The following is a 24,872-nucleotide window of genomic DNA, read 5'->3' as shown; positions in this document are numbered from 1 at the left end:
GACGAGAAAGTGAGTCAACACCGCCACCAAACATAGAAAATGATTCTAGGATTTCATTTAATTTTTTTACATACTGCCCCTTCAAGTTAAATAACCCAAATTCTGACACCTTAAAATTGATCTTAGGAAAAGAAGCAGTGATTTCTGCGTTCTCTCATCTCTGGTTTCACAACGTTGTGGATCAACATGAATCTCAGGCGAGCGGCGTTTGACGCCGACACATTTGTTTAACAAATGAGCCGTGCGAGGAGGACAGAACCGTTTACGTGCCTCCACTTGTTCCTCCTCAAATCCCACGTGGGCTTTTTTATTCTTCCCCCTTTTTTTTTTTTAAACCTCCTGATTTGAATGTGAAATCTGGCGCCGCAGATCAAACACCGCAGGATCAAATATGAAAAACGCTGGCGTTCGGTTGGTCGTCACTTCCTCTGTAGACGCCATGTTCATTACTTCCCTTATTCTGCCAATAAAGTTGCTGTTAGTCGCGTTACGGCTTTAAACAAATAAATAAAAACTGCTAAAAACAATCTCCTTCAGTAGACTCGACTAGCGTAGCGGTGCGTTCACGGGTCTCTGTAAAAAGTAAGACAGCTCGACTTCGGAGGTTTTAATCACTTGTTTTTAAATGTCCTTTTTCCTTTGCTTCATGTTTTCGGTGTTTCTAATGGTTTTATGAGTAATTGCCTTGTCGTGCAGTTTCAGGGAATTTTTCTTGCGTCGTAAATAATTTTCCAAAAACGATAAATACAAATTCTCTGAAACATTTAGATTGAAATATGTGCGGCGTACGCTGCGCGTGCTGATTTGAGAGGTTTGAATGGATGGTGAATGTGCCGAGAGGACCTGATGAACCAAAAACACACCATCGAACCTCCTTATTTATATTTGCTGGGTTTATTTACCAGATGTCAAAAAAAAGAAGAAAAAGTGAGAGTTTTATATTTGTTGTGTAAACGTAGATAATATTGACTAAAGGTTTGACAGTCAACCTCTGAATGAGCGTCTCCGCCCGGTTATCAGAGAGGCGACGAGCTGCATGACTGAGCTGCGAGGATTTGAGTTTGCTGCTGAGCAGAGTGAAACGTTGATCTCCTCCTCCGAGCCGATAGTAACGTTGATCCGTGTTCCCTCTTTCCTCCCGCAGCATGTCATCCAACTCCACGGCCGATAATCTGTGCGCGGCCGACGACACCCTCTGCAGTAAGGCCATAAAAGCTGCTCCTCCTCCTCCTCCTCCTCTTCATCATCAAACCTGTCCCCTCTCCTTCCTCCTCACACATGTCCCCCCTCCCCCCTCTATTTTTTTCAATCTTTACAAGCTCCAAACCTGAAAAGTGTCGTGTTTGATAGCTAATGTTAAATAAATATGATCGTATTTAAGATTTGTCCGTGACGTCACGAGAAGGAAAAGGTCGGTGCTTCGTATTACGAGACGAGGTCCAATAAAAACAAAACCCGGCACTTGGCTGGAGACGTCGGTATGAAACACTAGAGGGCTTTTCATTTGAAAACGGACACAGCGAGCGGCGTCGCGCCGACCGGTGAGATGAGGGAGACTGTCGTCCACCCGCACCGTCCGGTAGAAAAAACACAAACAGCGCTTTTATTGTGAAGGAGCTACAAGAAATCACACACGGAGGGTAAAAAAAAACAAAAAAAAACAGGTGGTTTGAAAACAACCAGATGTTTTTGAGGTGAAACTTCACATTCATGTCAAAATAAATCACAGATGTTCTTTATTTATTAATCTATAATTTACCCGCTTGACAACGAAATGAAACAATAACAAGAGCTCATCAGTTAAGAAGTTTTGCCTCCGTTATATTTTTGGCTGGCGTCACAATTATTACGTAATCACATGATCACATTTCAGCTGACTACAATCTTTTCGCATAATTGTTTCCATTCATCTTCTTTTTTTTAAAACTGCTGGAAGATATAACTATTTCCACGTTATATCTTTAGTTTGGAGGGAAGACGTATGCGTAATTATTAAACTATGATTAACTCATAGTAGCATCATAAAATGAACAGAAAAAGAAAATTAAAATTGATAATTGCAGATTACTTGCATGACGATTACTAGTCGACCAAAATTTTCTTGATCGCGAACCGCCTTGCTAAAATAACTTCAAATATTATTTACGGCACAAGTTTTCTGTCGCAAAATTGTTTTACGATTAAAATGGAAGTTTATGACGCAAATCTATTTACACGCAAAGAAACCACAACGTGTTTTAAGGCCACGTTAACACGTCCAGCTGGTTTTTCCTGAGAAAGCCAACAAGAAGATAAATATTTGTTCAAGTACGAAAAGAGAAGAATGAGAAAGCTCAACAACAAAACACGGAGATGAATCCGTCTTTGTGGAAGAGTGTAGCTGAAAGTTCAATCTCAAACCAAGCCTATAATGAAAGATGACAGGAAACAACTTATTGCGTCACCGCCACGCCTAAAGAATTTTTTTTTAGGGTTTCACATTCCAGCTTATTGTTCAAAAACAACATCTGTTAAGGTCGGGAACGCGACAACAAAAGAGACGTGCAGGATGATGGATCTAATGGTGGAGTTGACGTGACACGGAGGTAAATGTTGTATGAGGGGTGACGAGTCGACATCGGAGGAGGGACTTCATGAAAAGAAGTAGAAACAATAGAAACTGGATGACTGCAGTCTCAGTTCAAAAGATTAATGTTTCAATAGGAAACGTGACATCTGCATTTAGATCTGTGGGACAGGCTGAATATAGCTGTATTTATTTATTTATATTTTATTTGTTTGTGTCTATAAAAAATAAGAGCAATGCTCATAAATCGTATTTCTTATATCTTATATGTATTTGTAAATATTTTCATATTGTGTACAGCTTTTTGTTTTTCTATGCTGCTGTGACGACTAAATTCCCCCACTGTGGGATTAATAAAGTCTTCGGTGCTCGGGCCCTAATAATAATAATAATCATTTGAATAACAATCGGGCTTTCGCACCGTCGGTGCTCGGGCAACAAACAAAACACCTTGACGTCCGGACAGAGCTTTAAAAACTCAAACTATATCTAACTATATATCAATGTATCACCGCAGGTGTAAATGGTGGATGATGTAATGCCGAGACAGAACATCCTGTCAACAGGAGGTGAAACCGTTTTTAACAGCCAACATGTTCATCCTGTTAACCCCCCCCCTCCCCCTCCCCCACCGGGCTGAACGGTGAAACCGAAAACCTGCAGCGGCTCGGACGCAGTCTCAGTAAATCAGGTTTCCACCGCCTACGATCCGACATTTAAAACGTTCACTTTCTTTCCTTCCAAGTTGTAACGCAGCATGACCTGGCGGTGATCATCGTGCCCTCGCTGCTCCTCCTGGGAACCCTGCTGACGTTACTGACTCTGTGTATAGTGAGATGTCTTCCTGAACGGAGGCGGAAGCGGGTCGCGGCGCCGCGACGCTACGGCAGCTCGTCACGCGGACGCACGCAGCGGCACGACCGCAGGCAGCACCTGCAGGGTATCGACGGTAAGCCGGCACCTCACCTGTTATTATTATTATTATTATTATTATTATTATTATTATATACTCTCAACGACAAATACAGACTTCTTATTCTTCTCTGTGTCTGTCTCGTTTTCTCAATAGCGCCCCCTGGGATAAACCCACTGGAACACGAGGAGCTGCCGATGTCAGTTCAACAGGTGCCTACTGTGGCCGCAGTACCGCAGACCGCCACAGAGCGGCGCCGCGGAGCCTTCGGCCAGGTCTCGGCCCTGCCGCTGTCCTTCTCCGTCGGGTCCTCAGACCCGGTCAGCCTCTACAGAGCTCGCATGGACGACAGGGACGTCGTCCTCAGGGTGCTGCGAGGTGAAACCGAGCTCTTCCGAAGCCAATCGATATATTATGTTTGATTTACGGTCAAATCCCGGTGAATAAAATCTTAAAATAAGCAGCGCTATAATTCTGCTATCGACCTCGTTCCTCCCCAGAAACGGCGAGCGGCAGTGAGCAGCAGCACTTTGTGGGCTTCGCGTCGTTCGTGTCGGGCCTCGGGCCGCACCCCTTCCTACCTGCGCTGCTCGGCGTGGTGTCGGTGGAGTCGCCGCTGACGATGGTGGTGGAGGAGCTGCGGCACCGAGACCTGCTGAGCTTCCTGTGGAGGTGCAGACAGGTACGATCACCTGTTTACCGTCTCGGGTCACATGGGAGTAAATCTTCATATAAACCTGTAATACTGAGCTGAGCTCCCGGACAGCACTAAAGGAACGACCGCGTCTTAAAAAGACTCCATTTGTGTTTCATTTTATCTGCTATCTCATTTCTTTTCTATATTTTTAAATGTTTCTTTATATGTTTTTATGTGAAACACTGAATGTAATTTTCTTGCTGTGAAGGACTTTGAGCTGCATTTCTTTCAAGGTTACATACAAATAAAGTTTATTGTTATTATTATTAAATAGACTGCTTCTATTAATAGAAGCGCAGTCTAAAGTGCTGAATTATCTAAATGTCCAAATTCATCATACATCATTAACACCATTGCACTGCTGTTTGTTTGTTTAATATTATTCTATTTTATTTGTATATCGTGAATTTTAATATTTTTTTATATTGAATATTTTTACATCTTCTATTTTTATTCTGTCATTGTTATTGCTTTTACCTCCACACGCTGCTGTCGCGGAAAAAAAATTTGTTTTCCCCTTTCGGGATTAATAAAATATCTAAAATATAAAATTTAGTGCAAGTTGAGGTTGCAGTCAAAGAAACACACGTGATTTCCACAATAAACCATGAAATGAATGATCTCAGCCACAAACATAACCATAATTAATTAACTGGACTGTGTAACGTTCATCGGATGTTATATAAGTGGATATAAATTGGTTATGAACTCCAAACCCTGGGTGACTGTTCTGCTGTGATGATGCAGTTGCTGCTGTTGGCCTTTGAGGGGGCAGTAGAGAGCAATATAGCCAATAATTGAAAAGACAGGTGAGGAAGTCTGAGTCAAAGAAAAGGAGTCAAAAACATTTACAGACTTTTCCCCTTTTGTTTTTTCTGTCCTCTGCTTCTCCCGCTGAAGGAAAACTCCAGTTCAGAGTCTCGGTGTGACATGACGGAGAAGAGGGTCTTCACCATGGCGGGACAAGTGGCCTCGGCTCTGGTTGGTTAAACTGATGTCTGTCTGTCTGCTTCATGGACAGAAACGCTATATTTATGGGAACTATTTAGTCGGGAGCTCTTTCTGTCCGCTTGTTTATCTCATAGTCTTTCTATAAATTAATTTGTCATTATTTAGTGGCGAGTACAGTGTAAACTACTATTATCATAAACTTTTTTTTTTTTTTTGCAGTATTATTTCGTGCCTGAATTGGTCTTCTGCGTCTTCTAGGAGTACCTGCACAGTCGGCGCTGCGTCCACGGCAACGTGGGCGCTCGCAGCGTTCTGGTCGGCGGAGATCTGACGGCCAAGCTGTGGGGACTCGGTCCGGCCTACCGCGGGAGCACCGGGGCGCCGCGTGGAGCGGAGGACGCGGCGCTGACGAAGTGGCAGGCGCCCGAAGCGCTGGCCGGGAACGCCGTCACTCAGAGCGGCGACACGTGAGTGCGGCGAAGTCGTCCTGCGAGAAAATCAAATAATGCGGCGATGATGAAACAAATGTCCCGTCAAAGAAGAACTCGCACACACATACGGATAAGCTGTATTTTTTTGTTTTTCACATGATCGAAAAGTAAAAGCACGTATATTATAATCCTTTGACGAAGGCTCAAAACCGTTTTAATCTTGCGTTTGAAAACACACAAATATCTCTACTTTAAATACGAGAACTTGGGGTTGTATTTTAACATTATTTCTCTCTCTTTCCATAGATGGTCCTTTGGGATCCTCCTTTACGAAATGATCACACTGGGTGGGTATTTAAAACATTTTTTTTTTTTTACATTCTGGACATACATTTAAGAAAAGTTGTTGAATTAAACCACTGATTACACTTTAACAGCCCGATCTCCCTTTAAAAAAATAAAATAAATAGTGATGACATTTCTACAAATCTTCTGTAATGCGTTAAAAACTCTCGACGTGTCCAGGCGACCCACCTTTCGCTCAGCTGGCGGCGACCGAACTTCTGCAGCATCTCCAGAGAGGGAAGCATCTGAAGCGGCCGGCCTCCTGCTCCAACGCGCTGTAAGTACAACAGCAGAACAAAACAACGTTTTATAAAGCTGCAGGCGGTACCGGGAAAAAAGTTCATGTACGACTGCATTAAGAAGAGTATCGATGCCGAAAGCTGCATGGAGTTTCATGTCTTTTTCTCTATTTCTACTGACATATTTACAATATATTCTTCCTTCTTAAAGACATCTTCACACACTTATTAATATAAAAAAAAAAACAAGCTGTCAATTCTGGGACTTAACTTGCTGTTAAACTGGAGTTAATATGAAGGTTTTTTTGCGTCTTCATCATGCAAGCAAAAAAAAAAAAAAAAAACAGTTTTGAAAGCAAACTGCACACTGCAATAAAAAAAAAACAAAAAAAAAATCAAGTTTGTAAGTTAAAATATACAAACTGAGATTTAAATAATTTGAGTTTTGGTCACAGAATTAATATGAAACTGAAACGGTTCCTTCTTCCTCCTCAATAATTCTTCACATCACACTTATTAACACAAAAAAAACCATCCCAGGATTTGATGTACTGTTAAACGAGAAGCTCTTGTCAACCTGAAGAAACGGTCTGATCAGCTGATGGGAATTACGTCATCGACACGAAATCTGCACGTGACGTCTCTTCTAAGATTTAAGCTAGTTCCGGTGGTCAACCGACCGACCGACACATTTAAAACGCTTTATTATTATTATTATTTATAAAGTCGGTAAAACAATTTATATTAATATATATATAATATCGCCAAGTTTTATGGTCTTTAAACTAACATTTACTAACTAGTTCAACTTTAAGCTTGTACCAACCGTCCACGGGACGTCACGGCTTAAACGCTGTAATAACCGGATTCTAAAGTGGGTGCAAATTATACATATATATATATAAATAATATATATATATATATATATATATATATATATATATATAAATAAATGTGATTTCGGTAAGTTTTCCGGTGTTTTATCTGTTTCTAACCTGGTCGGCAGGTATTCCGCCATCACGTCCTGCTCCCACTGGAACCCACAGCAGCGCCCCTCCATGTCGGAGCTGAGGAGGAAACTCCGGGCGGGAGAGAAGTCAGCCAATGGGAGGACAGTTCTCGCAGTGCCCGGGCCAATGAACATCGAGAAGTACCTGAGGGAGGCGGGATACGGAGAGGCGTACAACTATGCTGTTCTCTGATTGGCTGGAGAGTGACGTCAGTCAGGACTGCATCGGCTGCTGTCGATAAAAGGACTTTAAAGGAGGACTGATGGGAAGAAGAATCAAACCAGAGGACTTCATCAGAAACACAATTTATGTTTTGTACTTTTTTCTACCGTTGGAAGTTATAAAGCACCATCACTTTTTATATGTTTAAAGAGTAATATATTGACTGTAAATATGTCCTTTTTGGCTTTTGTCAACAAAAATACTAATATAAAGAAAACAAAAAAACTATACATGTATCCAGCTTTTTTTTAATTATCACTACCAGAGGTCACTGATTTCTTTGGCTTGTTTTTAGCCTTAAACACTTTTTTACATCATTAAAACAATAATTAAAGATAACATTAAACCATATATTTAGCATTAGCTCTCATTGTAGGATGAAAAAAACACAAAAAAAACTGAGCTGAGTAACTCCGATTATTAATGTTAATAATCTAACGGGCAAGATAAGCTGCTGAAATCCAACAGTGACTGTTGATATCAATTTAGAGTCAGTTATGTTTTGTCTATTTTTGTAAACTAAATTTCAAGCTTCAGATCTTATATTAGAAGTAAATAAAGAAAGTAAACCTTAAAACTACGAAGCTGAAAACAGCCAATCTGCTACAAAAAACAAGCCCTCAAGTGTGGAAACGTCATGGTGCAAACCGAAAAGAAACCCGTGCACAGTTTAACAAACGAATACCTTTAACACATTACAACAACAAAAACGCAGGCGTCACAGATTTAAAACAGTTCCTTGATTATTTATTTGCATGATAGTATTAACCTCCCCGTGTCAAACCCAGCCCCTCCAGGATTTTACAGTTTTTCTGATTATTGCAAGCAAACACATCTGACTTCCCGGAAGTAGCTTCTGTATATTAAAGAAAGAGAAAAGAAGAAGCTTTTATTGAAATTCACTGTTAAGTTTGTGGAGGAAAAAAAAAACCCCAACAACAAAAAGAGTGCTGCTTTGTGGGAGAGTGATTGTTGAAAATGAACAAAGCTGCTTATTAACGTGTGGCTCACATCGCTGGTAATGAGGTTCAAGGTCTTTTTTTTTGTTTTGTTTTTTGTCTTTTGGGTTTTAAAGACTCCAAAATCCTGGGGGGAGGGAAGACGTGAGACATACAAACTCACAGCTATCAAAGAGTATTATCCTTTCTTTAAAAATAAAAAAAATAAAAAATAAACTACTGGAATAGCCACGGTCACTAACGATAAAGCCGAAGATAGCTAGCTAGAAAGGTTAAAATACTGTTGGTGGTTACACGCTATGTGACAAAAGCTATGCGGAAGACAGCAAAGTTTCCTTGATCAAGGTAGCTACTATTTCAGTCACGCCGTTTTTCAGGAGGGGAAAAGGCAAACGGATGTCAAATGCTTGGAAATAACAAGTTGTAAAAAAGTAAGCACTAATATATAAAACAAGGAATGGTATGAAAAGCAGTTTAAAAAACATAGACTGTCCTCATCTAAAGCTACTGCAGAGACTAGTGAAGATTAAAAAGGCCACGAGGTTCACAGAGAGAAAGAACATGACAGATAAAAGTCCTACGGTAAAAAGCTCAAAAACAAGGCAAACAAAATGTGCATTTTAAATAGAAAAAGGCAAACTTTACACTTATTATTAACAGTATTCTCATTCACACGGTCATTCGTGTCGTACTGTAGGTCCACGTGTGACTGCCAGACTCCTTTTCTTTTTAAATGAGTGTAGCTTAAAGACACTTCAAAATAAAAGCTTATCATCACGTCAGCTGCTCAATTTCTTCTTTTTTTTTTTTTTTTACACTTCATGTAATCAAGCCCAGGTGTGTGTGTAGCTGCAGTCCTACACACACACACACACACACACACACACACACACACACACACACACACACACACACACACACACACACACACACACACACACACACACACACACACACACACTCAGGAGCAGCTGTTTGTTTGTAACCCTTTGAATAAAACAACAATCTTGAAAATGGCGGATAAATAATCAGAACAGGAAGTCCTCCGGTAAAAAGCTTAAAAAGACTCGAGCGTAAAACTCTTATTGTGAAAATGTTTTGTTTTGAAAAGCTTTTTTTTTGTTTGCTGGAGGGTTTTTGTTGACTATTGATGTGCTCGTATATATAAAAATAAGATGTGGGGAAAACCCATGTGTTGACATCTGTCACATTAAATATGAAACGCTCTCTTGAACCTCGAGGGTTTTGCATTTGGACTCCGCGGCCGGTACCCTGTACTCTCAACTGTACCCTGTTAAGTCGTAGGAGAGGCCACTTTCAAAATAAAAGCGCCAGTATTTACGCACGACGATGCCTATTCTTACCAAATAATTAGGAACCTTCACAGTACTCTTCTTTTTGTTTACATATTTCAGAGCAACGTCATCTGCAGGTTTTTCCTTTCAAAGTATTAAAGAAAAGGATTTTTTTTTTTTATCTTTGATATCGACATAAATAATTTCTGGGGTTATTCTTTCTTACTTCTAATTGATTGCCGACTGGAGTTTTAACCAGGTGAAGATCTATAATTAAATGTTCCCGAATAAGCTGTGAGTGCCAAACTAGAAATCGTGACTTTCTTCAGCTTTTGTTTTTGATTATTTAATTAAACTCAACTTGGAAAATGAGATTTAATAATAATAAAAAAAACTCAGTATAACCGAGCGTCACAGTCTAGGAGAGGAGCAGCCCTGTTTTATTGAAAACTCGTTAAAATGTATGAATCCTGTGCCGGATACTGTGGATATATATAAACAAGTGAGATCTGCATTGAAAATACATTCACAAACCTTCATTTATGCTTTTTTTTTTTTTCCCAGGACTTCTTCTGACCGTACGAACTAATTCTTGGGCAGGAACAGCTGACCACGTTTGTAACTTAAGAACTTAACGATGGCTCCTGTGTGCAAATGTGACCGGACGAGAACCGGCACCAGACTCGACCGTCCGCGAGCCGCAGTTCTTCGTTTGTTTTTTGAAACCGCATACATTCACCTGCGGGACTCTTTGAGCGAGACTTCAGTCTCTCAGGGTGTTGATGTGGGCGCAGATCTTGAGGGCGGGGCCGAGCTTGATGTTCATGGTGGACATGAGGTGCTCCTCCTTCAGCAGCAGCAGCGCCTGGCCGTCGATCTCCTGCGACAGGAACTGGGAGGCGAGCTCCTCGCAGCCTGTGAGAAGGAAAAGAGGACGAAAAGAAGGAAAGAAACAAGAGGGAGAGGAAAAGAGGAAAAAAAGATAAAAGGTTTGATAGAAATGGAGGTAAGAAAAAAGAAGTGCGACAGAAAACAAGAAGGAAGCAAATATTTTAAGATTATTTCTGCAAAATTACTGGAAATGTGGAGTTTGGTTCATATATTGTTCAGTTTGTGTTGAGAAAATAGTATAAAAATTAGTTTTCACGGTTTGAAAGCATCAATATGCTTAAAAAAAACAAAAGTTCAAAATACAAACGTATATGACAAATAAAAAGCAGAAAATTTGCACATTTCAAAGGCTGAACTTGTGACGTTGGAAATTTTTGCATTCATTAAAAATAAAATAAAAATGCTTCATTGTCTAAAATGTAGGATTAATTATTTCAATTCTACAAAGGAAATAAATAACCAAAATCAATCTTGCAATCATGAATGCAGGTCATTATGAAAAAAGTCCCTTTGAACGTGAAGGCAGAACATTCAAGATAAATATGAAAACAGCTGGATTAAAAGAGTTGCCAAGTGGGCGGAGCTAATTTGGATGCGGTCCCATTAATTTATTCCCATAAACAAGCCTCCGTTTCTCACAGCTCAGATTTGTGTGAAACTCTTCGTGAACGGCGAAAGTCGCGTCTTCCCACCTTGTAACGAGGAGATAAACTGCGACACTTCCTCCACGCTCCAGTGGGCGGGGCTAGCGGGCGGGCAGCCCGGCGCGGCGCCCTCCGCCGGGAGCGGAGGAGGCGGCTGGTGGCAGGAGGCCGAGGAGGCCGGAGACAGGGACCTGGGGTCGTCCTCGTCCTCCTCCCCGCTGGACTCCTCGTCCGAGTGGCTGGACTCCGAGCGGAACTGCGGGGCGGAGGAGCAGAGGAGCCGCTGAGCAAGGCATTAAAAAAAACAACACAAAAAACCAGCAGAAGTCCGCGGTTGATCGTGAAATGCTCAAATGGACGCAAATAGACTTACGAGTTAAACAACATGGACGCTGGATGGGAAAATGAGTCAGTCAGAAACTAAAGAAGCTTGTTCTAAAACTTGTGTCCCCCCCCTCACCTTCACAGGTATGGGCCTCCCTGCGATCTTGGCGCTGGCGATCTCGGAGCTGGTCCTGCGGGGAACCCTCCTCCGGGCGATGCCTCCCTCCTCGTCCGAGTTGGAGAGCTGACCCGGGCCCTGGTCCCGGTCCCGGTCCCGGTCCGGAGCGTGGTCCTGACCCTGCCGCTGGCCGTGGCCCTGCCGCACGCAGAAGTGCTGCCTGAAGCTGACGTTGTACCTGGGGAACCAATACATACTGTATCGTAGACAAAGAGTGACATATACGGTACTGAAGCCAAGACGAGCAAACACACACAAGTCTTTTTGTCTCTTTGCACGCATGTCGCGGCGCAAAGGAACAAAAACAAAAGAAAAAATATGCAAAAAAGCAGAAGCAAGGAATGTAAAAACATAAATAAATAAAAAAATCACACGCTGACAACGTTCTGCTACAAACAATGCACACAGGGCATTGTTTACATCGTGAGAAAAAAACATGTGACGTCGTAAATACGTTTTTACGTGGCTGTCTGTGTCGAGGACGAAGTGCAGCTGTCACAGTTTTCCAACATTAATACAACACACAACACACACACACACGCACACACACACGCACGCACGCACACACACACACACACACACACACACACACACACACACACACACACACACACACACACACACACACGCACACACACACACACACACACACACACGCACACACACGCACACACTTCATGCTGTGTAATATACAGCTGCAGCCAGCCAACGAATCACTGAACCACATCTCAGGGCTTTTAACGGCATAAAGAGTTTATCTCCTAAATTTACACACACTAGTATATATTTCATGGTTGGTTTTGATTTTTTTTTTAAGCGTAAAAAACATAAACATTTCTTGTCAGGGAAAAACTCAAAACTGAAAAGATATGATTAAATAATTGAGACTTTGGTGTGTTTTTTGTAAATAAAAAGAGATAAAGTGGCTGCAGTGATTTGCTGGAGGGCGTGGCCTCCGCTGCATATCGTATATACGTGTCATGCATTTGAAGTACCTCTTGGCACAAGTCATGGAGCAGAACCTTTTGGTGCCTCTGAACTGGCTGGCCGGAGCAAAGTTCTTACAGTACTCACACTTCAGCACTGCGGGAGGAGAGTTCAGAGAAAGAAGACGTTTCTGTCACGAACAAGTATAAATAAACGTGTCACGTTACGACAGAAAACACGACCGGACGTCGGCGGCTGCAGCCGGAGGCGGGAAACTCGAGGTCGTAATTAAAACCTCCTGTGGCGCCTCCGGCTCAAACAAACAAACAAATGGTCACAACCGTAAAATCATCTACTCCTCCGCGGCCATGTTGTAGTAATTATATTTGGTTAACTGGCTAAGTACCGCCGACACAGTTCGGATATACACGACGCATGATGCACACGGGAGGCAGGAGGAAGCGACAATCTTCGTGAGGAAGTATCCCAAGTTTGATCGACGTCACGTGTTTTGGTGACCGCTGGTAACGTGAAGGTCTTTGGAGCTTCGCCGTCCAAAGACCGAAGAAGAAGAAGAAGAAGACGCGTCAGGTTCAGGAGACACCAGCCGGGTTTTCTTTGACGTCGGCGGCGGTTGTGTCACCGTGAAATTCTTCCCCACAGAGTCAGACAGTCGACACCGAGTTCTACCGGGAACCTTCTGGGGCGTCGGAGGGGAAAAACATTAGTTGCAAAACCACCTGAACTGTGGCGCCACGGCAACGAGGGTTCTCCAACACGACCGCTCACAGCAGAAGGAGAGGAATCCGTGGAAATCGCTGCATGGGCTCAGGAACACTCGGCTGTAAGGAGGCATGTTGAAGATTTTTTTCCACAAAAAATCTTGATGTTTCTCTGCTCCAGTTTCAGGTGCGCGGTGAAATCACAAATGTTCACGTTACCAGCGGTTACGTTAACGTTGATAAAGAGACGACACTTCGAATACTTCCTCGTGAAGGTCGTTGCTTCCTCCTGCTCACCGCGCGACGCCTCGTTCGTCCACAACAGGAACCCTCTCTGAACTTTTTTGATGGCAACTCGTACTTCAAACGTGTCTATAAAAGCAGCTCACGCTTTCTGAGCAGATCGTTACCTGTTGCCGTGGTAACAGTCTCCGATTGGTTCGTGTCCGGGCTGTCGTTGGTTAAATCCTCGCCGGCCGAGTCCTTCACTGGACCGCACACCTGTCGAGCGAAATCAGAGGAAGAAGTTCACATCACCGGCTTCTGTATGAAAATATATTTTTTTACACAACAAACGGGATGTACGCACGGGGAAAGGCTCCGCCCCTTCCTGGATGACGAAGCCCTCTATGAGGTGTGTGAGAACCTGCGGTTTAACCACAGCTTGAGGAGGCGGAGCTCTCTCGCCCTGAACGCAGGACCCGCGGGACACCGACAGCACCGGGGAAGGAGAGGAGGAGGACGAAGAGGAGGAGGAGGAGGAGGAGGCGGGAGGAAGAGGACCAGCGGAGCCTGCAGGCGAGATGAGGAGGTGTTTATCTCCTCTTCAACAGCAGCAGCATCATCATCATAACAATAATCTCAGACTCGATTCTGTGTCGTTACCTGCATCGACGGGATTGGCCGGGAGTACCGAGGCGTGGTCTCTGACTGGCAGGAGCCGCGGAGGGGAGGGGCCATCTTCGTCATTGGCTGAATTGGAGTCAGATTTTCTCTTTAAGGAGCCGGTCATCTGTTTCTAGAAAAAAAAAAAAAAAAAAAGATTCAACAGATGACCAGATGAAAAGACAACAAAGCAGCTGAAGGAAGAGTTTGTTATTTTTATTCAGGCATTGTTATGGTGAGTAGCAGCAATGTTAGCTCCGTTTCTACAGCTAAAAAAATCTGTACAGAAACACACGAAGAAACTCATTTATATAAGAACAAAGACAACGAAGGAGATGATCAGCTGACCTGCGGCGTTTGACCCCCCGCCGGGTCTCCGTTGGTGGTCACGCCGGCCGACGCTCCTCTCTGCTCCTGAGGGGGAGCCGAGACGGCGGAGGGCTGGGAGGAGGCGGGGCTCGGGCCCACGGGTCCGTTCTGACTCTGCGCCGAGCTCTGATTGGCCTGCGGGTGCACCTGGGACACCTGGGCCAGCGGCGGGGACTCGTGGGGCGACTGGAGCGTCTTCAGCCCCACCCCTCGGCCCACGACCCCGCCCTCCCTGGAGGCGATGGACGCCACCATGGTGAGCAGGCTGGACGAGCTGGTGAGGACGGCGGCTCCGTCCTGGCTGCAGCTGCCGCGGGCCAGCGCCAGCGCCTGGGCGTTCCCCAGCGAGCTCTGCCTGGCGCCGACTATCTGGACCGGGATGTGCGGGGGCTGGGCGGAGCTGCTGGGGGGAGGCGGGGCTGGCAGGATGGGAGGCGGGTTCCTCGAAGGCAGCTGGAGCGGCAGGCGGAGGCCCTGCAGGGTTTTGGGCTGGATGGGGACGGGTCCGTTCCCGTGGCCCGACTTCTCGCCGCAGAGCGAGTTCTTCTGCAGCGGCTGCACCACCAGTGTCTGAGCGTTGACCGCCGGTTTGATGGTCGCCGTGCCGACCGGGTAGCCGTGAGGCTGAGAGGCGGCACTGGACGTCAGGACCAAGGTGTGCGCCGTGGTGGGAGCCGTGGTCCCGGTGGTCAGGGTTCTGGTGCCGTGGAGCAGGAGCTGGGAGAGAGGGATGGAGGAGGTGACGGACGAGGAGGAGGACGAGGCACCGGAGGAGGAGGCTGGGTGGGCTTTGAGGTTGGTGGGCTGGGGGTAGGTGGGGATTTTGATGTGGGGGGGCTGGGGCTGAGTGTGGCTCGGTTTAGAGGGGGACTGAGAGTTTGATTGGTGGGAGGGCTGGACCAATGAGAAGGCAGCTGAAAACACAAACAAACAGAAAACACAGGTTAAGTTTTCGACTCACATTTAATGCAGCGTAACCAGAGTGTTCGGCCACCAGGGGGCAGCGTGGAGACGCCATGAACCCAACAGACATATTATCAGACAATGCGATGCTCCAGCTGGTATTATCGAGTTTCTAAAAACACAAAACTCAAGTCTATGTCATCACATTTACTGATGCTGAGATCTGAAAAAGTCATGACCCGTAGAATAAAAACATTTGCGGAGGGGGAACGTCAGCTTGTAACTCACTTTGAGTTCATCAGTATAATCAATCCTTTTTTGCTTGGCTATAAGATTGATGGATTTACAAAAGTAAACAAGAAAGAAATCCAAATTAAGCTTTTACATCTCATTTTCAGATTATTACAAAACCAACTTGGGCTTTTTAGTTACGGAGGAACAAACAGGTGAGCTTGCTGCGGTCCCAGGTTGCCTTCTTGTTTACCTGAGTCGTTCCTCTCCGGAGCTTCGGTCTTCACACCGACACCTTTGGGAGTGTTGACGCCTCTTAAGGCCAGATTCTGGACCTGGAGAAACAGACGCAGAGGAAAACAGTGACGCAAAGTTTTCGCCGTCGAGCAAAAGAAATCGGCGTACCGACAACAAGACGTTAAACTCGCCTGGTCGTTATCCGACTGGCCGCCGGACGAGGAGGCCGGATTCACTTCTTGATGCTGAGCCTGCGGCTGCTGGGTGACGGTCGCCACGGCAGCGGTCGCCGTGCTGCCGGGCATGAAGATGAGCTGTGAGGAGATGGGGGCCCTCAGGGAGCGGTTGACCTGCGGGACGAACGGGAGGAGAGAGAGACGTTTAAAAAGACACGCGGGAAAAAAACGGGGGAACTGGCGTCACGTAGGAGCCGGTGGAACTCACCCTCAGGTACATTTGACCCTGCCCGCCTGCCGTCCCGCTCAGCAGCACCGACTGGCTGATGGTGGACGTCGCCGAGGCGCCCATCGGACGGCTGCTGGCTGCGGACCCCGATCCAGATGTTACACTGGCCTGAGGAACAACAATGAAGAACATTAAAGGTCCCATATTCAATAAATTCAGATTTACATGTTCTTTTTCTTTATTATTATTATTATTGTTATTATTATTATTATTATTAAGCAGGGTAAGGTGCTAAAAAATACCGTGAAAGTGTTGAAAACAAATGCACAAAGCAACCGAGCCGTTTGAACTTCGGTAAGTTTGTGATGTCACAAACTCGGCAGCGGATCCATTCATTAAAAACAGTGTTGTTATTGACTTGCATGCAGATTCATGTTAAATTTCCCAGAGTCAGCTACAGCGGAGACCAGAGGGTGGAGCTAAAGCGCTCAAGGTTACGTAACTACAGTTCTCTGAGTGTTTTCAAAGAATGATTTAAAGGTCCCATGCTGAATAAATTTCAATTCTTTTTTTTCATTTTTTTTTATATAAAACTGGTTGGCACATTTGCATCAAAGTTGGCTTGAGTGTGCGTCACTCAGAAAGCAGTCGGCCAATCAAAAGAGCATCTGGAGCATCACTGAAATCAACGCCTCTTAAAGGCACAGGCGCAACAAAAGCCTGTTCTTTGCAGAGCTGCAGAAAGACGCTGAAGAGATGAGATATAAAACTACACCAGATGCTTTTTAGTACTTAATAGCTTCTTGTGGAGATCATGACAAAATGAAAATAAAACTCAGAAAACTGTAAAATATGGGACTGAAATGGGAGAAACTGTTATTGTGGTTTTACAAAAACAATAAAAAGTAGGTGTGGCTTGTAAATAACAGATCAGTTTGTTTTGGTGAGTCAGAACGTACGGCCGTGGTGCTGGTGGTCTGAGACGAGCTGCTGCTGGAGGGACTCGACTGACGACTGGCTGCCAGAGTGGCCTGTGAGGAGGAAGAAGAGGAAGAGGAGAAGAGGTTTTAGGTTTCAGTAAACTTCAGCGAGCTGTTTACAGACGCGGTCGTGTGGGCAAAGAAAAAACAAACAAACGTGGTTGTTGGAGCCACAATTTCTTTCCAAATTTCAGCCTCCAGCCTCCTCAGCTTTGGTCCTGCGGTTTTGTTCGTGGGAGTTTGTTTGTTTTATTCTGCTCTGGGATTTATTTATTTTTTTTTTTTTTTTGTGGGGGAGGGGGGCGCACACACACCTTTACCTGTTGCACGGCGGCCAGGTTTTGCAGCTGGGCGTTGCTGATCTGCTGCTGCAGCATCAGCTGCTGGAAGTACTGGGCAGCGTTGGGCTGCCTCTGGAGCGCCTGCAGGGCCTGGAGGGAGGGAGGGAGGGAAAGAGGGGAGGGAGGGGAAAGAGGGGAGGGACACAAATTAAGAGGAAAAATGGCAGAAAACGTGGAGGAGAGAGAGGAAGCATGAACGATCTCCCCGCCAGCTGCCTGACGTACGACTCCGGGACTCGTTCGGTAATAAATCGAGGGATGAAAAAGAAGCGAGGTCGGATTAGCGTCGGGGTGACACGGACAGATGGCGTCGCCGCGGTGACAAAAACCCAACGAGGCCTCCATCGACTCAATCTCGTCTCCTTTTTTCCCCCCCGTTTACAGTAGCTATTCATCCCTTTTCTGTCCGTCACCTTGTCTCGTAAATCACGATTTATATAGAGACGAATACGTCCTCACACAAACAGGCCGTGTTCAACACCTACCCGTCCCCCCCCTGATCTAATTGGAAACCTGACGATACTAAGCCCCACCCACCGATAGCTGTAACCTGACTGCACCACAGGCCTGTCAATCAAACAGACACGCCCCCAAAAACAGGTCTTCTTGAATCTTCTTTTCTAATGAATGAGGGATTATTTTCAGATGGACCTCCAGAAAACTAATAAGAAGGAGTGACTTTAGCTAACAACACCGAGATAACTGATGGACACATTTTATTCACTTTGGATTTGATGAGAGAAGTTGAATGGGAGTCTATGGAGCCGGAGGCTTTTTGGAGCCAACCTCTAGTGGCACTCGCTGGTATTGCAGCTGAAGACACTTCTGGATCAGAACCATTTTACAGACCTGAAGCTACGAACTCTTTTATAAACAGTCTGTAATAACAACCTGAACAAGACAAGTACACACACACACACACACACACACACACACACACACACACACACACACACACACACACACACACACACACACACACACACACATACCTGCACCGCCTGTCGTTCATACAGGGACATGGAGTTCATCGGAGAGGGGCGGGATGCCGCGCTCCCATTGGTCGAGGCCCCCTGCTGGTTCTGCTCTCCGTCCGTCTCCATGGCTGCGGAGGAGACAGATGAGACGTCCATCAGTCAAACACAGAGACAGACACAGACACACACACACACACCACTTTGTCTCTGCGGTGAGAAAACTCCTGTCAGAGCTCCTGACAAACATCGTTCCTCAGAGACGGCTGATATAACTGATGACACTCACGAAGGTTTTTAACCTCTTTGTTTTGACATCACAAAAAAAAATTCACTGGAAAATACTGAGATAAAGATCGACACCTTAAAATAACAAAGACACCCAGTGCACTTAAATAAATTAAAAGTTAAAAAAAAATAAAGCTGGAACAACTTACTAAATGAAAAAGGATGTGTTTTCGTGATCGTTTAATTTACATTGATGCATTTTATTTTCCAAATGAATTTATCTGATCCATAAAATGTTGCAAAAAATAAAGTTTAAAAAATATCCATCATCATTTTTGCCCAGCACCCGGTTGAAGTCTTCTGATCTCATGTTTTTTCATTCATCGATGGTGAATAACTCAAGAAAAAGCATCATGTACTCACATTTAAGAGGCTGCAGTACGTAGTTTCTGATTCATCAATCCACAAAATAAATGTGTTTGTGGATGAAAATCTCAAATTTCCACACGAATATATCAGTAAATGAATATTTTCAGGTGTTTACAGGGTCTTCATTTGTAAAAAGGAAAATTCATTTAAATCTTCTTCGTTGAATTAACTCCAATAAGAGTATAATTCATGATATTTATTCATGTTGGGATGCAATTATTTGAGTTTCTAATTCAATTTATTCTAATCCTGTCAGAGCCAACTATTTACCGACAACTTTCTTTAAATTAACATAAACAAACGAGAGGTTTGGTGTCTGTTCTGCAATTACAAAGCTTAAACTGATATATTATTAAAACATTTTCCTCTTTGCAACAGTCCATAATAATCACCAGGTTTCTGAACAAATTTATAATAAATAAATGCATTTTAATAATTTTTGTACTTTTTAATCAAATATTTCACATAAATCTAAAAATATCTTGGAGGATTTCTGCCTCACTGACATTTTACACCAGAAGCATCCTGCAGAAGCACTTCAGGTGTTCACAAGCTTTTTTTGGTTGTTTTATTCTGCAGGATCTTTAGCCTCCTCCTCCTCCTCCTCCTCCATCCCGTCCCGGCTCCACCAGCCTGCTGCTCCCTTCAACCTCCACCTCCAGCGGAGCTAACGGTAGCTTTAGCTGCCCTCCATGTTCAGACCAGCCAGCACCGGATCCACCGGAGGCTCTTCCTCCCAGCAGCCCGCTAGCACGCCGCCGCTGGCCGGTCTGTCTGTCTGTCTGTCTGGCTCGGTAATAACCGGGGAGGGGGGGCGGAGGGGGGAGGTGGGGGGGGGGGGGCTCTCGCCTTACCGTCCGTACCTTTCGGCTTCTCTCCGCCTCCTCCGTCCGACGACCCGGAGCGACTCAGCGGCCTCCCCGGCGGCTCATGAACGCGAAGCCCCGCTGCAGCCTTTTCTTCTTCTTCCTCAGCTTCTCCTCTTCGTCGGTGTTCCGGTGCTGCAGGACGCGGCGGCTCCGATTTTACTGTTGTGCATAAATTTGCAGCTGATGTGTTGTCGGAGGGCAACGCCTCCTTTTTTTTTTTTTTTTCTCGGCGGCTCTGCCTTTTCCGGCGCGACGGGATGACGGGGAACCTGGTGGGGGGGTCGGGTGGGGTCGGGGGGTGGGGGAGACCCGGGCCCCGGGCCCCGGGGGGGGGGGGGGGGGGGTCCGCGGTACTGGCAACGGGTCCAGAGTTCATCACATTCATGTTTCCTAAATTTATTTAGGGGCGTAGAAAACACAGCTGACACAAGAGGGGAAATCAAAACCTCAATAAAACGACCAAAGATGTGAAAAATCATCTAAATGATACTTAAAATGAACATTTACAATCTCAGTTCTGTGCAAAATTCAAATAAACCACTAAATGCTGGGAAATGGGAAATAACCCCAGATTATCAGAGATGGAAGCAGATTGATTTTACTTGAGGTGCTTTATTACAATTAAAAATCCTACATGGAAAATTATACTTAACTAAAAGTACAATAGTAGTCTACTGAAAGTGTCGATACATGCTGCACAACATCAGGAGAATACGTCCTCTTCTCACTCAGAAGGAGGTGCAGGTTCTGGTCCAGGTTCTGGTCCATGTTCTGGTCCAGGTTCTGGTCCAGGTTCTGGTCATCTCACATCTAGACTACTGTAACTCCCTCCTGGCAGGTCTACCTGTTAGTACCATCCGACCTCTGCAGCTCATCCAGAATGCAGCAGCTCCACTGGTCTTTAACCTCCTAAATACATTCACACTACTCCGCTCCTCCTCCTCCTCCTCCTCCTCCTCGATTCTTGTTGTTCTGGGTTTTGTACCCTCATGGTTGATATGCACTTATTGTAAGTCGCTTTGGATAAAAGCGTCAGCTAAATGAAATGTAATGTAAAGTAAAAGTCCTGGTTTGGTCCCTCTGACGTGTTATATGATTATATATGACATTATTAGACAATACACATTTTATTTTCTTCTTTTTTTCAGTTTGTAAAGTAACTCATCAAAACCTGTCAAATAAATGTGGAATGAAAATGTGTTTTTCCTGTGAAATGTGATGAAATAAAAGTACCTCAAAGTTATACTAATTATATGACAAGAAGTATTCAGAGCCTTTAATTAAGGTACTTCATTTCAAGTGAAAATCCTAAATGACAAAATTCTACTTATGTGAGTGTTGGCAGCAAAATGTAGTTAAATTAAAGAACATCCCGACACGCGAGGAGAACAAAACATATCAGACTTATATATATTTACATATATATAAAAACATCTAGTTAAATTATCCAAATGGAAAATAAGAAGCAAAATTTTAGTCATAAAAATCAGACGATAAATAAAAGTTAAGAATAAGTTAAGACTTAATTAACTATCTTATGGTCAGTTTGACTGGGAGACTTTTGAAGTCCAATAGTTTTGTAAATTTGTCGGATTTGCAGGAGATTGATTTTTAAAAAAGATGATCCAGATCGGTGAAACAGGCGCTGAGACCTCACAGGCTGGATCCTACATTTCCCACAATGCTTTGCGATCATCTTTTGTTAAAACGCCCATTTTTTGGTAACACAAGCTTTCTGTAAAAAAAAAAAATGCATCAGTTTATTATTCTCCGATGAGTTCCCCATTAAAAATATTGAATTCTAATTAGGATATTATGTGGTCAAATGCTGCATTACAGCTCAGAGGAAATCATAAATCCTAAATTCACATAAACGTGTGAAAAAAAAAAAGACTGCCTTCACAACAGTGTGTAGTTACATGATTAATATTTTTATTTAAGAACATTATATCTGGTATGTACAGTACAAACAAAAACAGCTGGGGTGCATCACCGGTGTGGCACAGAAAAAAGTTCAAACCATCAGATGCTGCACACTGAAAATAAAAACAACAAAACACATCCCGTAAATATCTCCAGAAATCATGAAGCGTACAGACGACGGCTGCTTGAGAGTCTGAAATCACCGCGGTCACTTTAAATTTAAAGCACTAAGTGGACCTCAAACTTCTGCTGTGATGTGAACTAAACAACACACACAGGAAGTAACAGTCTTGAATGTGTGTGTGTGTGTGTGTGTGTGTGTGTGTGTGTGTGTGTGTGTGTGTGTGTGTGTGTGTGTGTGTGTGTGTGTGTGTGTGTGTGTGTGTGTGTGTGTGTGTGTGTGTGAGGAACAGAGAGGCACGAGCAGCTCACTTACAGTACGTGATACTCAGACACACAAACACAACGCACAAACAAACAACAAATGACAACAACAACAAAGAACACAGCAGCCTCAGCGGGACAGTTTCAGTGAACAGCTGGGACCTTTCTGTTTTGAAAAGGCAGCACCTGAATCCAAATTTCTCCGAGGAGTCACCTGTTGCCGGGTAGAATTTTAGTTTTTGAATTTATTTACTTTTACTCCTTCGGCTGTTGCCGGGTAACGTGACTCGGTAGTAACCCACTATTTTGTCAGCCGTTGCCCATGGCTGCGTAATTGAAATCAAGGATTTAATTTTTTTTTCTTTTTTAATTCTACAAAAGAAAAACAATATGGCTGCCCCCCCCCCCTAAAAAAAACCAAAAAAACCCAGATAAAACGACACGAGGAGACGAAAATAAAATAGAGACTTCGTTCACAAACAAATAAAAACAACGGGAGAGATGGTGACAATGTGTACCCCAAAAAAACAAAATACGTGTGACCGTGCAAGTCAACATAGAAATCTTGTTTTTGTTAAAAATACATATTTACAGATTAATACATATGCTCTCACATCTCTGGACAGGAAGTGGAGGATGTGCATAAAGTAGCTGGCTATGGTTCGGAGGGGAGCAGTGTGCACCTGTGTGTTCGTTTCAAAAACCTCTCAGCAAACTTTCTGGATCTCCGTTAGTTGGTTTTAGACATTTTCACCAAACGAGTTCTTTTAATAATCTCTGTCAAACGTCGAGGCTCCTGGCGAGTGGAGAGGTTTTATTTTGAAATCCCTGATTCTGTTCTCAAACGGGCAGTTTCACCATCCTCGACAAAGTGTTAGCTTTTTAAAAAAAAAATTATTATTATTTTTTACACGAAATCAAATCTTTTTCCTCATTAAAAAAAAACAAAAAAACATTTAACTTGTGAGTTGAATTTCGTCACTTTGACCTTCGAGACTTTAAATTTCACTTTAGATCTCAGATAAAAAGGGAAGCCGAGGACTTTTTTTGGGATGTTTTGACTCCGGTTTGGTGAAGTTTGGTGAAGTTTGGTGAAGTTTGGTGAAGTTTGATGAAGTTTGGTGAAGTTTGGTGAAGTTTGATGAAGTTTGGTGAAGTTTGGTGAAGTTTGGTGAAGTTTGGTGAAGTTTGATGAAGTTTGGTGAAGTTTGGTGAAGTTTGATGAAGTTTGGTGAAGTTTGGTGAAGTTTGATGAAGTTTGATGAAGTTTGGTGAAGTTTGGTGAAGTTTGATGAAGTTTGGTGAAGTTTGATGAAGTTTGGTGACGTTTGGTGAAGTTTGATGAAGTTTGGTGAAGTTTGATGAAGTTTGATGAAGTTTGGTGAAGTTTGATGAAGTTTGGTGAAGTTTGATGAAGTTTGGTGAAGTTTGATGAAGTTTGGTGAAGTTTGATGAAGTTTGGTGAAGTTTGGTGAAGTTTGGTGAAGGACAGAATTAAAACACGACACTCAACACGACCGGAGAGGAGTGCCCCCCCCACCCACCCTCCTCCCCCATTCAGTGCAAACACAATACGCCACTATCGTCCACAAATACAGTAAAATACGCAACAAAGTCGTGACTCCACAATCACTGTTAGAAATATTCATCTCAACGAGCCTGTTCACGTCGACTTTTCCATATAAAAAGACTTGTCGAGATACTTTTTTTTTTTTTTTTTTTTTTTTTTTTTTACAGTGTAGCCCAAAAAAATAAATAATACAGTAAATACATAAATAAATACGTTCTCGATTTGCAGCGTGGTTTAAGGAACTACAGCGGCCGCGACGGGATACGGAAAATATACTTTGTGTCATACCACATATACGCCACAGACACTACAACACTCGCAAGCGAATCATCTCGGGCAAAGCTACGAATAAACCCGGAAACACAACCGGACGAGGCTACGACGGACGATTTTTAAATTTCATTATTTTCTAAATAAATATTTCCACGGTATTGGAATCAAACAGTTCGGTAAAAGCTGCCGTCATTTCAGATTAATTTTTTTTTTTTAGGAACCACTGGTTTATAGCTGCCTGTTTATGAGGCTTGTTAGAGCCAGGGGAATCCAACCTTTTTTTTTTTTTTTTTTACTTTTTCAATTGGGGGGGGGGGGGGGCAGATACTTGCTTTATAGCTCCGCCCAGCTATCGGCAAAAATTATTGTACTTATGTTATTTGCCTAATTTATGGCGCAGCCAGCTCAGTGTGAGAATCTCTGCTGTGTTTATGTCCTCTGACCTCTGTGTGTCTCTCTTAAACGATAACGTTAACGCTACAGGTTGGAGACCCCTGCTGGTTCGGTTTTGGGGCTTTAAGAGCCATTCGAAAGATCTTTAAAGCATCTATGGACAT

General features: G+C 43.7%; 2 protein-coding genes across 7 annotated transcripts in view; one reads left to right on the top strand and one right to left on the bottom strand.

Moving 5' to 3' along the window:
• The window catches only part of styk1a (serine/threonine/tyrosine kinase 1a), an 8,466-nt gene extending 872 nt beyond the window's left edge, over positions 1-7,594 (top strand). Inside the window, exons 2-10 of the mRNA XM_069710381.1 lie at positions 1,145-1,200; positions 3,312-3,515; positions 3,636-3,857; positions 3,980-4,161; positions 5,077-5,157; positions 5,386-5,594; positions 5,865-5,905; positions 6,084-6,180; positions 7,149-7,594. Coding sequence (XP_069566482.1) covers positions 1,146-1,200; positions 3,312-3,515; positions 3,636-3,857; positions 3,980-4,161; positions 5,077-5,157; positions 5,386-5,594; positions 5,865-5,905; positions 6,084-6,180; positions 7,149-7,344 — 1,287 coding nt within the window. The 5' untranslated portion in view covers position 1,145 and the 3' untranslated portion in view covers positions 7,345-7,594. The remainder of the gene's footprint in view (positions 1-1,144; positions 1,201-3,311; positions 3,516-3,635; positions 3,858-3,979; positions 4,162-5,076; positions 5,158-5,385; positions 5,595-5,864; positions 5,906-6,083; positions 6,181-7,148) is intronic.
• A 1,530-nt stretch (positions 7,595-9,124) lies between these two features.
• On the bottom strand, positions 9,125-20,366 carry LOC138627811 (polyhomeotic-like protein 1). 6 transcript variants are annotated; one of them, XR_011311415.1, is made up of 16 exons: positions 20,151-20,366; positions 18,658-18,770; positions 17,639-17,755; positions 17,304-17,375; positions 16,384-16,512; positions 16,131-16,289; positions 15,956-16,037; positions 14,548-15,482; positions 14,200-14,332; positions 13,904-14,106; positions 13,725-13,815; positions 12,661-12,748; positions 11,624-11,861; positions 11,212-11,419; positions 9,249-10,543; positions 9,125-9,190 (listed from the first exon to the last, which is right to left on the bottom strand). XR_011311415.1 is itself a non-coding variant. In XM_069710402.1 (15 exons), exons 2-15 carry the CDS (start codon positions 18,766-18,768, stop codon positions 10,392-10,394), a joined length of 2,718 nt encoding a protein of 905 aa, XP_069566503.1. In that variant the 5' UTR covers positions 18,769-18,770; positions 20,151-20,366; the 3' UTR covers positions 9,125-10,391. The 6 variants fall into 6 exon arrangements, 5 of the variants coding, with proteins under 5 accessions (XP_069566503.1, XP_069566507.1, XP_069566506.1 ...); XM_069710402.1 differs by having other exon boundaries at positions 9,125-10,543; XM_069710406.1 differs by having other exon boundaries at positions 9,125-10,543; positions 11,624-11,843.
• Positions 20,367-24,872: the final 4,506 nt, after the last annotated feature.

The sequence above is a fragment of the Brachyistius frenatus genome, unplaced genomic scaffold (assembly GCF_029030835.1).
Source record: "Brachyistius frenatus isolate BFR_SWC_R1_liver_20210118 unplaced genomic scaffold, ASM2903083v1 Contig_91, whole genome shotgun sequence".
NCBI classification, from domain to species: Eukaryota; Metazoa; Chordata; class Actinopteri; family Embiotocidae; genus Brachyistius; species Brachyistius frenatus.
The sequence above is the reverse complement of the archived record's forward strand: the minus strand, read 5'-3'. Positions and strand labels throughout refer to the sequence as shown.

Bases quoted from the DNA above. Each gene is read 5' to 3' on its own strand.
- LOC138627811 (XM_069710402.1), bottom strand. From the start codon at position 18,768: ATGGAGACGGACGGAGAGCAGAACCAGCAGGGGGCCTCGACCAATGGG. The intron at 14,107-14,199 runs GTAACGACACAG...TCTCGCCTGCAG, and splicing joins GGCCAATCCCGTCGATGCAG to GCTCCGCTGGTCCTCTTCCT. The intron at 11,862-12,660 runs GTACTTCAAATG...TCTACGATACAG, and splicing joins TCCATGACTTGTGCCAAGAG to TATGTATTGGTTCCCCAGGT.